A 13,969-nucleotide genomic window follows, 5' to 3' on the forward strand; every position below is an offset into this window, starting at 1 on the left:
TGAACTCTTATATTGGTGCTTCATTTCTATTGTTTTATGCAAGTAGTTGTTTTATTTGTGCTTTGAACCATTCTGTTGAGTCATGCACTTATAGTTGGTTCTTATTTTGTGCTGTCCAACCACTGATCTAGGTTAGGTTGAGTTCCCACACACATGGTGAACAGCACCACATTCTTTATATGTCTGGAGACAGTTATTAAGTGGTTGTCATTGGTTCACATCCATCATATTTGTTTTTCATAAAATGTATGGTTATAAATAAATTTTCTCATTTAAATTGGGTTTACATTTTTCTAGTCTCAGCCTATCATAGCTGACTATAGGGTATGGATATTTTTCAATGTTGAAGACGATAGGGTGACCTAAGGCTGTGTATATTTTTTTCATTTGAACTCTAGTGGATAGTTTTTCTCATCAGTAATCATACCACATATTCGTATTTTCAAATCAATAATAAAAACACCTGGCTTCATTTATAAATATTTTTTTTAATTTATTTATTTTTCATTGAGAGATTCAACAAGTCCATATAAATCATCAAATATTTACATAGTAGGTAATAACAAATAACTTTCTCAACCTTTTGAATGAGCAGTAACAAGTACACAGTAAAACAAAATGTACCATGTAAAATGAAGTTTAGATATAACATGTTCTTTTCCACAATTAAAATCATTCTCACAGTAACAATATGTAAAACAAACATTCAAAGCTTTACACTATGTATGATAAATGAAGTATGTAGATTTCATAATGACTAGGAGTTATTCCACTTACAAATGTGACTAGGAGTTATCTCCCTTATAAGTAAGTCTAAGTTCCAAATTTTATATGCATATCTATCATTAATAATCTATAACAACTGTCACTAATCCAACAATACTATTAAAGTAACATCAGATTTTAGTTTAAATTACTGGGACATTAATCCTAACATTTTTTTGCATTACTAAAAAGCAAGCAATGGAAAAACCAGTGTGTAAAAATATCTAATAAAATCTGGAACTTCTAGTGGTAAAGTTGGCTGACATGAAATATAACATTAAAAGTTGATAAAAATTCTTAGGAAATTTCCAAAATGAATATAACATTTCAGTAACAATTAAAATTTCCAAAACAATATGAAATTTTTACCATTAACAAGTGTAAAATCTCTGATCACAAAACCAATTGTAAATTTAGATGTATGTGATGTGAAAATCTTAAATAATGTTTTAAAAGCACCATAACAGAATAATCTCAATGAATGTGATCAACAACAAGTGAAGCTCTGTATACATAATGAACATTGTTGTTGATGGATGAATAAGCAAAAATCTCTAGTTTTAAAATAAAACAAACAGCATCCTCTTGGTGCTTTTGTTTAATTAAGAAATTCAAAGCTTCTGGAGTAAATGGTGATAGGAAATGATATACATGGTTGAAAACTTAATACAAATTTAATTGACATTCTTTTCTATAAATTTATTATAGAACGAATATGAATTTAAGTTTTTAGAATATCGAATGAATAATAGATCAAATTCTAACATTGATGCATACATTCAGAAAATGGGTGAAAAATGTTCGTTGACTTCTTTCAATGTTTTATAACCATTTTTTACATCAAAACTGTTAAACCTACATGAGTATTTTAATAACTTAAGCATTCATAACACTGGTTGAATAATTTAACTTGATGCCTCAATGATATCACAATTAAATGAAGAGGTTATGGCCATTAGTCAAATTACTATATATCCATTAAATTAACACTGTAAGTGTATCATTCTATAAATTGGGCAATTTTTTTTTTCTACAATTACTTTTGTCGTTGTGTGTCATTCATTATACGAATTTCCATTTAAAGGTAAATTAATCATTCTAATGCTTTCTATAAAATGTAACAAGCTAAGAAGATAACAATAATGTTACAAACTCTATCAAAATAAAGATATAAAAATAATTTTCAGCGTAATTTCTGTTTAGCATTACCAATTTGCAAAACTAGATTCAACATGCAAACCAAAAAAAAAAAAAAAAAAAAGTATTTAATCTAACTAAGCTTCAAATAGACAAATCAAGTCCTAGTTTTGACAAAGCACATATATAAAAGTATCTTTAAATAATAAGAACTATAATCTTGACAAAACCTCTTCCTAAGTAAATGCCATTTACAGTCAAACATCAAAAGCAAAAGCTTCAATATTTTAAGTCTATTTCAAGAGTTCACATAACCATGATGAGTCACTGACTAGCAGGGATGAACAATGTCAAATTGAATGAATGGAATGGTCAAATAATTTGAGGTAAATTTTTTAACAAGATTAATTTGGCAATAAATCTTATTCTGCATATTTTTTTGGTTTCAAGGGTGAAATATTCTGTCTTCAGTCCAGTTTGATTTTATTTTACTTATTTATCAGCCAAATTATTATTCTCACATTTGCTAAAATAATCATTTGTTTTTAAAAGAAATAAGCACCAACACACAAAACTCTGTAACCCTTCAATAAATCTTGGGCAGAAAGATGACATTGCTAATTGAATACTTGTCAACAACCCTGACATCCTACATAATAAAATGGCCAGTGAACACACCCTATAACCAGCTATTAGTACAGCAGATATATCTAGGATCTCTGTCCTGAAATATTGTTCAAACAACTGTTTTTGCTATTGAGTACAGCATATGTTCTGCTGTTCCAATTGGTATTGTAATACAATGGACTTTGCAATCTTGTACTGTATATTTGAATCTGTGTTACCTTTTGCATTTGTACTAACAATAGCTGGTAATAGAGTGTAGTTAAGTACATGTACATATATATTCAGATAGGAGTTAATTTAATAAATATATCATTTTAAAACTAATTTTCTAATGAAGCATATCAATTAAATATATTCATTAGATTTGACTACAAATATTTAACATACATTTAATTAAAATATAACTCTACAAAATATGTCCTGATAACTTCGTTGTGATGAGGCATGATAAATCAATGAAAACATTGCACTAGACAAAGATATAGCACTAACAAATATGACAATCACATGATTATCATGTGATTATCTATGGCTGGAATGTCAAAGGAACACAGTCATCGTTTGTTTTAATCATCAAGTCTTTTTTGCATCCAACAGCTGATACAAGTATTCTGTCCTTAGGACTACCTCTTCTATTCTTGGACTGGTCAAGATTTAAAAAATCATAAACCAGTCTGAGTCTCTACACAGGTGGACCAACAATTGTACAAATGTCAAGGTCATCTGCAGTGAACACCAGGTAATAGGTACCATGCTTTATTTACATTGCTTCATCTTCGTCATGAGATGCCAACCTTTGATCTAGAAATAAACAAATAGTTAAGTGATACTATAGACTTAAAAAAGTATATTCATTTCAAGTGCTTACATTTCTAACAAAATATCAAACAAGTTGTAAGTTCTTTGAATAATTAACAATAATGATAATGCATTCAGTCATGTACACTTAACATTATATTTTATGATTATCTTGTTTTAACTTAAGACTATGTACATGGTATTAAAGTGTGCTTTTAGTTTAAAAACTTTGACATCACCATTAAAAAGGTGATTGATTCTTGGAATCTGAAGGTTATTCGGAGCAGATCTAAGGTCATTAAGAGACAAAATTCAGCTAAATACCAAAAGTGTAGTAGTTTATTCAAATGTTGTTACTTACTTTAAGTCTTTGTGTCTCTCTTTTTCATTTTTTGAGAATGGTGCTTCACATTCAAATGATGCTAAACTTAAATCTGAAAAATAAAATACATTTTCGTCTAAAAATGTTCATGTCATGTTTGATTACTGTAAATTCAGAAATTATTGCGTTCATTTATTATTGCGATTTTGTCATTTTAAATTAAATGCGATTTTAATTATTACGATTTTGAGAAAAGTCATGCTTAATTCAGTTAAGAAATTACAAAATGCGAGTTTTAATTATTGCGGTTACAACTCTGTCGCATTATTCGCAATAATAAAAACCTCGCAATAATTTCTGAATTTACAGTATGGTTAAATGCAATAATCAATTACATTTTTGTTTGTTAAAAAGAAATCTGACTAGTCATGAATTTATTTGAGCTTGAATGAAATATTTCAGTTCACTGTAATACCTTTTGTCACAAACAAATCATTCAGTTTTGATTCATTAGAGATAATTAATGCTAACAAATGTGTACTTACTGGACTCCGAGAAAACTGGATTTGTTAGAATATAATGTAAAACATCTGCCTTCTTCTCAAAGGGACACTGAAACAGATAAACAGACAATGACCATTGTGTTAAATCTCAAAATGGACAATACTTTGGTATTGGTTATATAGACTTAAATTTACTTTCCATTTACATATTTCAATACTTACTTTGGCGCTTTTATACTCTGTTTCTAAACAATTATTTCAGCCAAATGTTCCTTTGCAATTTAAATTCATTATCTATTTTACAAATGTTTATGTATAAAACTCAGCATACAACTGTTAAAGGAAATGATAATTGTTTTAAATCTAGATATTTTTTTCTGAATTGAATAAATGTTGACTTCTTACCTGAACTTGTTGCCAGGTGACTAATCCGGAAATCTGTTTAGCTAGCTGCCAGAACTTTTCAAAATTGATATTACCATTTTCTAATCTGAAAAATGATAAGTAAGTGTAAACAAAACATGAAAAACTCTAAAGTATAAGACACAATTTTCATATTCTAAAGGAATTGTACATGCTATTTTGAAAGTTGAATAAATCAATCAATCAAATATAACATTAGTTACTAGATTTTATTTTCTTAAGCTGATGTCTACTTGCATTTTTTTCTTTTTTTTTCACTACAAGCTATAGGCACTTTGTTCGTTTCAAGTGATTTTCACCTAAATTCTATTTTAATTTCTAAGATAAAACCACAAACTCTTATAACAAATACTTACTTGCTAGAATGGCCTTCATTAAGGAAATACAGATCTTTTACAAACAGACTGAAGAAAGGAATGACTATCTGAAAATATAATTAAAAAACCAAACTTAAAATGTGATTAGTATTTCAGTTCATACTATAATAAATTAAATTAAATTACAATGGAATGAAATTATTATCTACCTTTGAATTTGTTATTTCTTTGTTCAGTGTTGTTATATGTCTGAATATTGTTCCCAGAACTTTGTACAAGTCTTCTCATAAAATTACATGATTTGATTTTTCAGCATCTATAAAATGGTCTGAAATTATTCACACATTTGAATTTTTACAATTTTATAAGATCATGCATGTGTATGCACCTTATGGGCTCATAATGGAACAAAATGATTCTCATTAATACAATCAATTTCTATTAACTGATATGATTCATTAATTACTTTGACAACTGACCATTTCATTTTCCATTAAAACGTACCTTTTCTCGTGCATTGGTAGCGCCCTCTGATCTCCACATGGCTGCCTTTAGACAGGACCTATAGCTGCCAAAGTTGTTCGATGGGTCCATTTGATGTTCTAAAATCTCAAATTTTGCTGTATTTACTTTAGCCCACTGAAAAAAACAATAGACAAGAATGATTTACCTAAAATAAGGAGTAATGGTATGACTTAACAAACTCTGAATAAAGTTAATATGAAACAATTCTACTCTTGAACTTGCTCTTTATGGTAAAGAAATGAATTGTCTCCCTTTGCATAGGCTGATACTTGATTTTATTGGTACTATCTGGTCTTGACAATAATATCCTTTTTACACTATAATAATTGAACCTGCTGGATTGACAGATAGCTGTTTTAACGTCAAATGGCAAATTACATAAACTAAATAAATCCACATTCAGGAAGAAGTTTATGAATGATCAATATGGCTGTTTTATAGTCTGAGAAATAGACAGGCCTATGTTCTATATCTACTTACTGTTTTCTTTAACCTTGACACTTGGCTCATATTAAGACCAGCTATAATGGCTATCAGAGAATTGAAGTTACCAATGTTGATGCATTCCTTCCCCACATCTAAGAAGTATTCTATCACTTTTACCCTATTTTTCTTCTTTAAATGCTGAAATTGAAAACAAAATGAACTTAAATATTTGTATTATCATAACATTTTTTATATGAATTTATAGGTCATACAATTTATTACTGAAAACCATTGTATTCACAATAATATACTTCTATATCAAATTTCTGGTGTTTTTATAACGTGTATATTTAGTGTCCCTTATAATTTCATGATATTTTAAGATGCCATGATCACTTTAATGAACTATTTGATATTTAGGGGCCTTTTATAGCTTATTATGTAGTATGAAATTTGCTTATGTTTGAAGGCTGTACAATGACCTATAGTTGTTAACTTCTACACCATTTGGTATCTGGTAAAGAGTTCTCATTGACAATCATATCACATCTTCTTATTTTTATATTTTGAATGAAAACAGAACATAATCCTTATTTGTGATAGTATTAAAATACTTACTGAACATATTTCTGTTGTGATTAGGTAACTTAATCTATTAAACCAATTCACATAAGCTTCTAAGTTGGAGGTTTTCTTCATATCTTTAAATGATGTCTGTAATAAAATAAAAGAAATTGTCATTTCTAATACACATTTATATTTCTACTTTAATCCATTGCTTGTCAGAGTAATTACAATTATCTAACATTATTGTAGTATTAAACCAATTTTTAAGACGTTTCGGCTAATGGTCTTCTTCAGTTTCTTTATTTTTCTTCAACTACATTTTAAGATGATAACATCTTAATGAATGAAAAAGAAAAAAATACTACAATAATGTAAAGTATGTTCCTTATTGGAAGTTAAAAAAAAAGAATTATCTAACAAATAATTTGAATACATTATTTCCATTATGGATACTGGCTTATTATTTTGGCAGACAGAAATAAAATAGAATTTAAAAAAAAAAAAAAAACACAATTTAACTCAACTCTATGTATAAATCATAAATGTTTGTTTTGTTACATCCTTTTTATTTATCAAAAACCTCATACCTCTGAACTGACAGGTTCTTTGGCAAATGCTTGAACAAACTCTTCTGGACCAATTTGTCCAAGGCGTTCCTGAAAAAAATTTATTACAAAGGTTAACATTTGACAAACATTTATCATAAAACATAAAAAAAGAGGCAAAGCCTGTAAATACAAAATGTCACAGATACTTGGGACTCAGTGAAATTCTAGATTTGTAAATTTCTATCACAAAACGTAATTAAGAGGCGAAGCATGTAAATACAAAATGTGAAAAGATGCTTTGAACTCAGTGATGCATACTCCAGATGGTTATATTTTACATATTCTTGTATATATCATTTGGGGTTTTAAATATACTTAACATCTGTTACATAATATATTCTAAGTACATTTTCAGAATATCATATCACATTAAGGATCAAAATGTCAAAATTTTCTAAATCTTTTACTTAATAACTTCTTTTGAATTGTACTTACTAGTTCTATATGTGTGAGTTGTTGTGCACATTCTAATGGACTAGGACAGATTTCAGTGATGTCAGTCTACAATTTAAAACAAAGTCATATATTAACTTAAATAATTGCATGAAAACAAATCATTATATTAACTATAAAGCTGTACAGGTACACATAAAAAAAAACTTATCAAACTTAATACCAAAGAGTTGACTTCTGGCCTTTTCTAAATCCCTAAAAGCATATTTGATTAAATTTTGTTGTGTGAAAGACTGTCAGTTATTCTCTGAAGGCAAATAATTCACCTATGAGGCATGCAACTGAAAAAATGCGCTATAGTTGCAAATAAAGAAAGAAAAAATACATGCTTACAAGTTGTATTGTAAACTCTTAAATATGTAATCCCTTTGATCTTCCATTGCAAGCTATATATCATTTATGGTATATTTCCTTGGTAATATTTTTGTAACCTGTCAAATCAGAGTAAAAACTTACTGTAGGGACTTCCTGAATACTGGACTTTCGTACAGCTTCTGTGTTGATCTTAGACAATTCTTCTTCATATTTATGTAATGAGGACAACTGAAAAATGTGAAGAAAAATTAAAAAATTGCTATGCATTTTAAGTAGACTAGAAACTGTAAATAAATTCTGTGGAAATGAATCAGTATTTATCTTTTAATTAGCATGTTATCTATCATTTTAATGAATGAACTTGCAAGATGTGCAAATGTTTTTGATTCTACTTTAAGGAATTTGGAAAATTTTCAAATATCTATGTTTTATATCAAAATTAAACACCCTATTCTTGCCAAACACATTCATTATTGGAACAGTTTCAAATAAATGTCCAAACTAGTAAAAGTGCCAAACTTTCACTATTAACCACTAACAACATCCTCTTACCCTAAGACATCTGTATTATACAATCAATTATATTTACTCAAGTAATCAAGTGCTTCTTAATGATTTTATCAATAAAACATTACAGGAAGTCAAGTTTATATAACAGCAGATCTTTGATTATCCCAAAGTTTTATCTCAAAATTCCAAAATACTGGATTGTTTCCAAGGAAAAACAAGGGAGACAACTATTGTTCAAAGTTAAGGGGAGATAAATAAGGTTAAAGTGCAAAGTGTGACACTTTTATGTGATGGCCTCCACAATAGTTGTTGAAGGTGTGGTCCATGACAACATTTGACCTCGCACTACATAAATTACATTTAGTTGTATTTTTTACAATCATAAACATTAGTAATATCTTTGACCTAAATTTGAGACTGCTAATGTTACTCATCAGGCTGATAAAATAAACATAAAACCTTCTGTATCTAAACTTTTTATGAATGAAAACTTTGTGTTATCTGATAAGAGTGAGGTGGCTAATATGTTTACAAAAATATTCATCAATGAATCCTGTGTTTATTTTAAATAGAAAATGCTTGTGGTTTGTACTCTGTGGTTTTTATTGTATAATGAAAATTTAGTGCATGCTGAGTTGTACACACTTTATAATAACCACAATATCTGTATACAGATGGTACTTTCTTTTCAAATGGATAAGCTCAAAATCCAATTATGTTTTATCTTTTTGTTGTATAAAGTACAGGTTGGGTGCAGTTGATCATTTATACTATTGCTTACCTTATTAATTAAGTTATGAGTAAGACTAGCAAAATCTGTTTGGAGTTCTGGATAAATACTAATGATTCTTTGGGTGATTTCTTTTAACTGTTTCATCATTCTATCATCTCGGAAATCGTAAGGAAACATTTCTGTCCATTCTCTGTAAAAAAAAATTATTACTTCTAAAGTTTTCCAATAAACATTTTTTCACTTTTGAATGAATCACCCTTTTGAATGCTTTCAATTAAAAAAAAATGCATTCAGCTTCCTTTAGTCTTTAGTGTACCTGATGTATGCTATTACAGAAACAAGAAACAAGGATTAGGTGCGCTGAAATTGTTATAACCTTTAAATTAAACTTTATAAAACAGTTGGAGTCTTGGAATTCTTACAATGTTAAACAAGCAATTAATGAATGGGAAAATCTTATTAAGCCTGATATAATGCTCTTCAACTACAGAGTTTGACTGACAGAACATATATAATTTGTTTCACTTCGAAAACCTGTTCAGTATGTCTAACTGTAAACAGAATCCTGACTATGCCTAAATGTAAATAGATTCCTAAATACTGTAAATTCAGAAATTATGGCGTGCATTTATTATTGCGATTTTGTCATTTTAGACTTAAATGCGATTTTTATTTTTTATTTTGAGAAAAATCCTGTTTAATTCATATAAAACATTTCAAAATGCGAGTTTAAGTTATTGCATTTACAACTCTGTCGCATTTTTCACAATAATAAAAACCTGGCAATAATTTCTGAATTTACAGTATATTAATCAGATTTCAATATTCTCTCATTTTGTTTAGAAAAAAAACGTCCAGCCATCGATCGACATAAACCTGTTATTCCTCTTATTGTACCCCTCTATAATTGTACATGTATATATTTTTTCTATACTCTGACAGTCTGATACTTATTATTTTTTCTGTGATATTAACTTATTATTTTTTCTATGATATTAACTTATTATTTTTTCTGTGATATTAACTTATTATTTTTTCTGTGATATTAACTTATTATTTTTTCTGTGATATTAACTTATTATTTTTTCTGTGACATTAACTTTATAATCAATGTAGACATGTACCTGTAATTAGTTTCTAACACATTATGAGAGGCTGAAAAACCACCATGATATTGTCATGGAGTTGTCTACAGTAATCAATGTCAAACACAAAAGAGAGACTGAAAGAACACCATGATATTGTCATGGTGGCATAGCATAATTTGTCTACAGTAATCTATAAGAATGACAGGTGCCTATTGTTTATCTTGCACACATACCTAAACATCAAGTATAAAATGTAAATCAAGAAAATGTCAATAGAAGCCACAACCACACATACAATGCATGATCAAATACTGTTTTATCATGTGGTTAGAAGGTGTCACTTTTTCTCAAGTACCAATCTCCTCTCTGATAAGTGTCCAGGATAAAAATAAATATGGTAATCTTTACAGGAGAATGTTTTTTTCTTAAAACCCACCTCCACATCGGACATTCCACCTTGTGATGCTCATGGGATTAGGATGTTTATTTCCTTTTGTGGGGAAATGAAACAAAAGTGAAAATGTGACCTATGTCTATAAAGGAATAAAATTGATTCATCTTTTTATAAAAACTGAATGTCATAACTTTTTCTAAATCTGGAAATAGCAAATCAAAACAATTCAAAATCAAATATATATATAAATATAGATTTTAAAATTGGTGATCTATTTTTATATAATAAAGTTATATTTACCCTAACAACTGTAGTATATTTGGACCAAATGTTCCCAGTTTTTCTTGATTTATTTCATCTTCAGCCAAATTCTGCTGGAATACACATATCTGAAATAATATAAACTCTCTATAATAAGAAACTATAAAAATAGCAAGCAGGTTTTTAGCATTCATCAGGAAAAACATGCACAAAAAGTGCCGACTTATCAAATAATTGTGGTCGAAAGCTTGGTTGATGAGATGCCAGTCATTTGTTTCCACTGACCATTTAAACAGGTATACATACAAATTTTTTCAATAGGATATAGGATATATTGTCTAGTAATGAAGTTCTGCCTCATGCCAAAAACAATAAAATGTAAATTAACACATATGTAAACCCTTACATTTAGGATGGTGTTGACCAATGTCTAGAATTTGAGTTTTGGTAACCCTTATATAAAGGATTGGTTTTGACCAATGTCTAGAATCTGGTTTTGATAACCCTTATATCAAGGATTGGTTTGACCACTGTATAGAAATTAGCTCTAGTGACTACACTGTACTACTAAAACTAGCTGCACCTAACATTTATTTGTGTCCTTGTATTCTATGGACAGTTGTTATTCCCAGAGGTTTGAAAGAATTTTTAGTGAAGTACATATTGTATCTTATTTTTTTCATATTTTTTTAGTGACAACCAGAATCTAAACTAGTTTTTACCAGCTTTAGATTGAACTTTGAATCATTTTTATTTTGTTTATAATACTAACCTGACAGACTTCTTTCAGAAGAATATGAGGTTTGATGTAAAGCCTTGAACTCAACAAGAAGGCAAAAACATAGGTTCTCTGAAAAACAGGAAGTAAAATACATAAGGTTACAAAAAAGCAGCTGTTACCTGCCCAATGATTTTAAAGTAGATAAAAGTAGACTGTTTATCAATAAAATGCAATAAAATGTAATCAAATCCTGAAGGCTTCATTACTAATCAATGAAAAGTCCTCTGTAAGTACATCTCATCCTAACTATAAAATCTCCATTAAATCTTTATATAACAGCTGGTACTCTCTTCAATACAATATATATATGTGCCTGATCTTGTATATCCAACAATTAACAAATTTAGGGCAGATTTGCATGCCATGTTAAATGATTAATACATTAAATGTTACATGGTCTTCATGCACCATCAACCAGAATGTACTATCAGTTTCTATTCTTCTTTTTGGAAATATTTCATGGCACAAGTTGACAATTAATCAATAAAAACCCAAAATATCTGGCAGACAGAGCAATTATATCCTCACAAATCATTCACAATCCATACATATATTCCTTCCAAAAGATTTATCTCTAGGAAAAGACATTTTAAAGAATTACCATTTCTTATATGTTTCCCAGACCACAGTAATGAGAAAACCACATTACTGGATTACAGGACTTATATTTTGCTACAGATTAATTAGTTGAAAAAGAAAATATGCCCCAGTTCACATTTAACATTCTCTTTCATCAGACAACTTTCAATTAAAATAACATCTGACATTTTCTTAAAAAAATGAAATATTTTTCTGGCATTTTCATTAATGACAAGTACCAGGAACAAAACATTCATTATCATGTCTTTCTCTGTCAGTTGGAGGAGTCTTTTAAAAACATAGTTCTTCACACGTAAAAAATGTTTTAAAAATAAAAATTCATTGCATTAAATTGTTTATATAAAGCAATATCTCATAATGAAATTCAACAATCATTGTATTAATTAATGTTGGAATACAGCTTATGAAATCTGTTTGACATATTTTATTTAACATCTGCCCCCCCCCCCCCCTTTTCATCCCCTAAAAAACCCAAAACAAACAAACATGGATACATACAAATTACAATATTACATAAGTATAATGAAGAACTTGAATAACAGACAAGAGGATAGTTCTGAAAAGAAGTACTTTTATAAATCCAGCAATTTTTTATTATTAATTCAGTTCATTTCTCCTCCTAATGTTTGGCTGATGAAAACATCCACTGGATTAAGATGCAATAGTGTAAATAAATAGATATTCTATCTGATGCCTCATCTGAGATCTGTCTGTACTTGTTACACCCGTAGCCAGGGGGGTTCATACAAACCCCCTCTTGAAAACAAATAAGCACTGTTAAAGTTGACGTTCTGTTTGAATTGTAACTGTTAAAGTTGAGTATGATTGTATCCATCCCACCTCTCCCCTTGAAAATTCCTGGCTAAGCCTGCTTTCCCCATCAATCTCTTCCATATCGCCTACATATTGACCCCCTCCTTTCCCTCCCCCGTCAGATTATATATAAATATACTTACATCAGGATGGTAGTTTGTGGTTGGTACAAGGTGTTGTATCAGGGCTTCTAATGAGCCAGCCATTAGGTTTCCTTCTTCAAAGATTAATGCCTGTTGAAAATTTAAAATTCCAAGTATTATGTTTTACACACTTTTACGGATAACAGATGAATCAGATGTGATCAAATCGAGTCAGCAATATGGATTTATAATAACGTGACTGATCGTCGCACAATAAAGTCAATATGCCATTAAAATTGATCCGATTTTATAAAACGATTTGCTATCAACTGCAGTCTATTCTCCATAAACAATATGTTATAACTGTCAACATTACTACTCAAACATAAAGACGTAATAGATTCCAAAAACTGCTGTTTACTTCATCAACTAGGTAAATACTTATGAAACTTGGCAAGCACTTTCTGATATATATATGAATGAAGCCCTAATTAAATTGTTTTGATGTAATCTAACACATCTTATAAGATATGAACTTTGTTTTTCATTCTGCATGTGAAACCTGGCAATTACTGAAAGGAAATCATCCAACCTTTTCCTTTAATGAAGAACAATCTTCCTGAGGAGTTTTAAGAATCAATGTCCGCCTCTTACAAATTGATGGATATTATTTATTCATAAAAAAAGCTTTTATTAACAATATCTCAACTTCATAACAAAAATGCTGTGAAAGAATTTCTCTATATCTATAATAACAAAATGATGTACTATTTTTGTAAACTGACTATTAGCGCTAATCTATAGAATTATGATGAGCAGGTATAAATACCCTGGCACCATTTACTGGCATAAATATGACTGAAAATAGATTATCCAGTAAACAGTATCATTGATTCAATAACAACTTTATGCTATTAAAA

General features: G+C 29.0%; 1 protein-coding gene across 3 annotated transcripts in view; it reads right to left on the minus strand.

The window, feature by feature from the left end:
• Nucleotides 1-468: 468 nt before the first annotated feature.
• LOC139487830 (ras-GEF domain-containing family member 1B-like) overlaps nt 469-13,969 on the minus strand; it is a 52,094-nt gene continuing 38,593 nt past the window's right edge. For all 3 annotated transcript variants that reach the window (XM_071272985.1, XM_071272987.1, XM_071272986.1), the window contains 15 exons: nt 13,110-13,199; nt 11,545-11,622; nt 10,812-10,900; nt 9,078-9,219; nt 7,928-8,014; nt 7,454-7,519; nt 6,998-7,066; nt 6,462-6,557; nt 5,898-6,041; nt 5,397-5,531; nt 4,932-4,999; nt 4,558-4,642; nt 4,195-4,261; nt 3,689-3,761; nt 469-3,330 (listed from right to left, as the gene is read on the minus strand). In XM_071272985.1, the coding sequence (XP_071129086.1) occupies nt 3,309-3,330; nt 3,689-3,761; nt 4,195-4,261; nt 4,558-4,642; nt 4,932-4,999; nt 5,397-5,531; nt 5,898-6,041; nt 6,462-6,557; nt 6,998-7,066; nt 7,454-7,519; nt 7,928-8,014; nt 9,078-9,219; nt 10,812-10,900; nt 11,545-11,622; nt 13,110-13,199 (1,311 nt within the window). In that variant the 3' untranslated portion in view covers nt 469-3,308. The remainder of the gene's footprint in view (nt 3,331-3,688; nt 3,762-4,194; nt 4,262-4,557; nt 4,643-4,931; nt 5,000-5,396; nt 5,532-5,897; nt 6,042-6,461; nt 6,558-6,997; nt 7,067-7,453; nt 7,520-7,927; nt 8,015-9,077; nt 9,220-10,811; nt 10,901-11,544; nt 11,623-13,109; nt 13,200-13,969) is intronic.

The sequence above is a fragment of the Mytilus edulis genome, chromosome 9 (genome assembly GCF_963676685.1).
Source record: "Mytilus edulis chromosome 9, xbMytEdul2.2, whole genome shotgun sequence".
Lineage (NCBI taxonomy): Eukaryota > Metazoa > Mollusca > Bivalvia > Mytilida > Mytilidae > Mytilus > Mytilus edulis.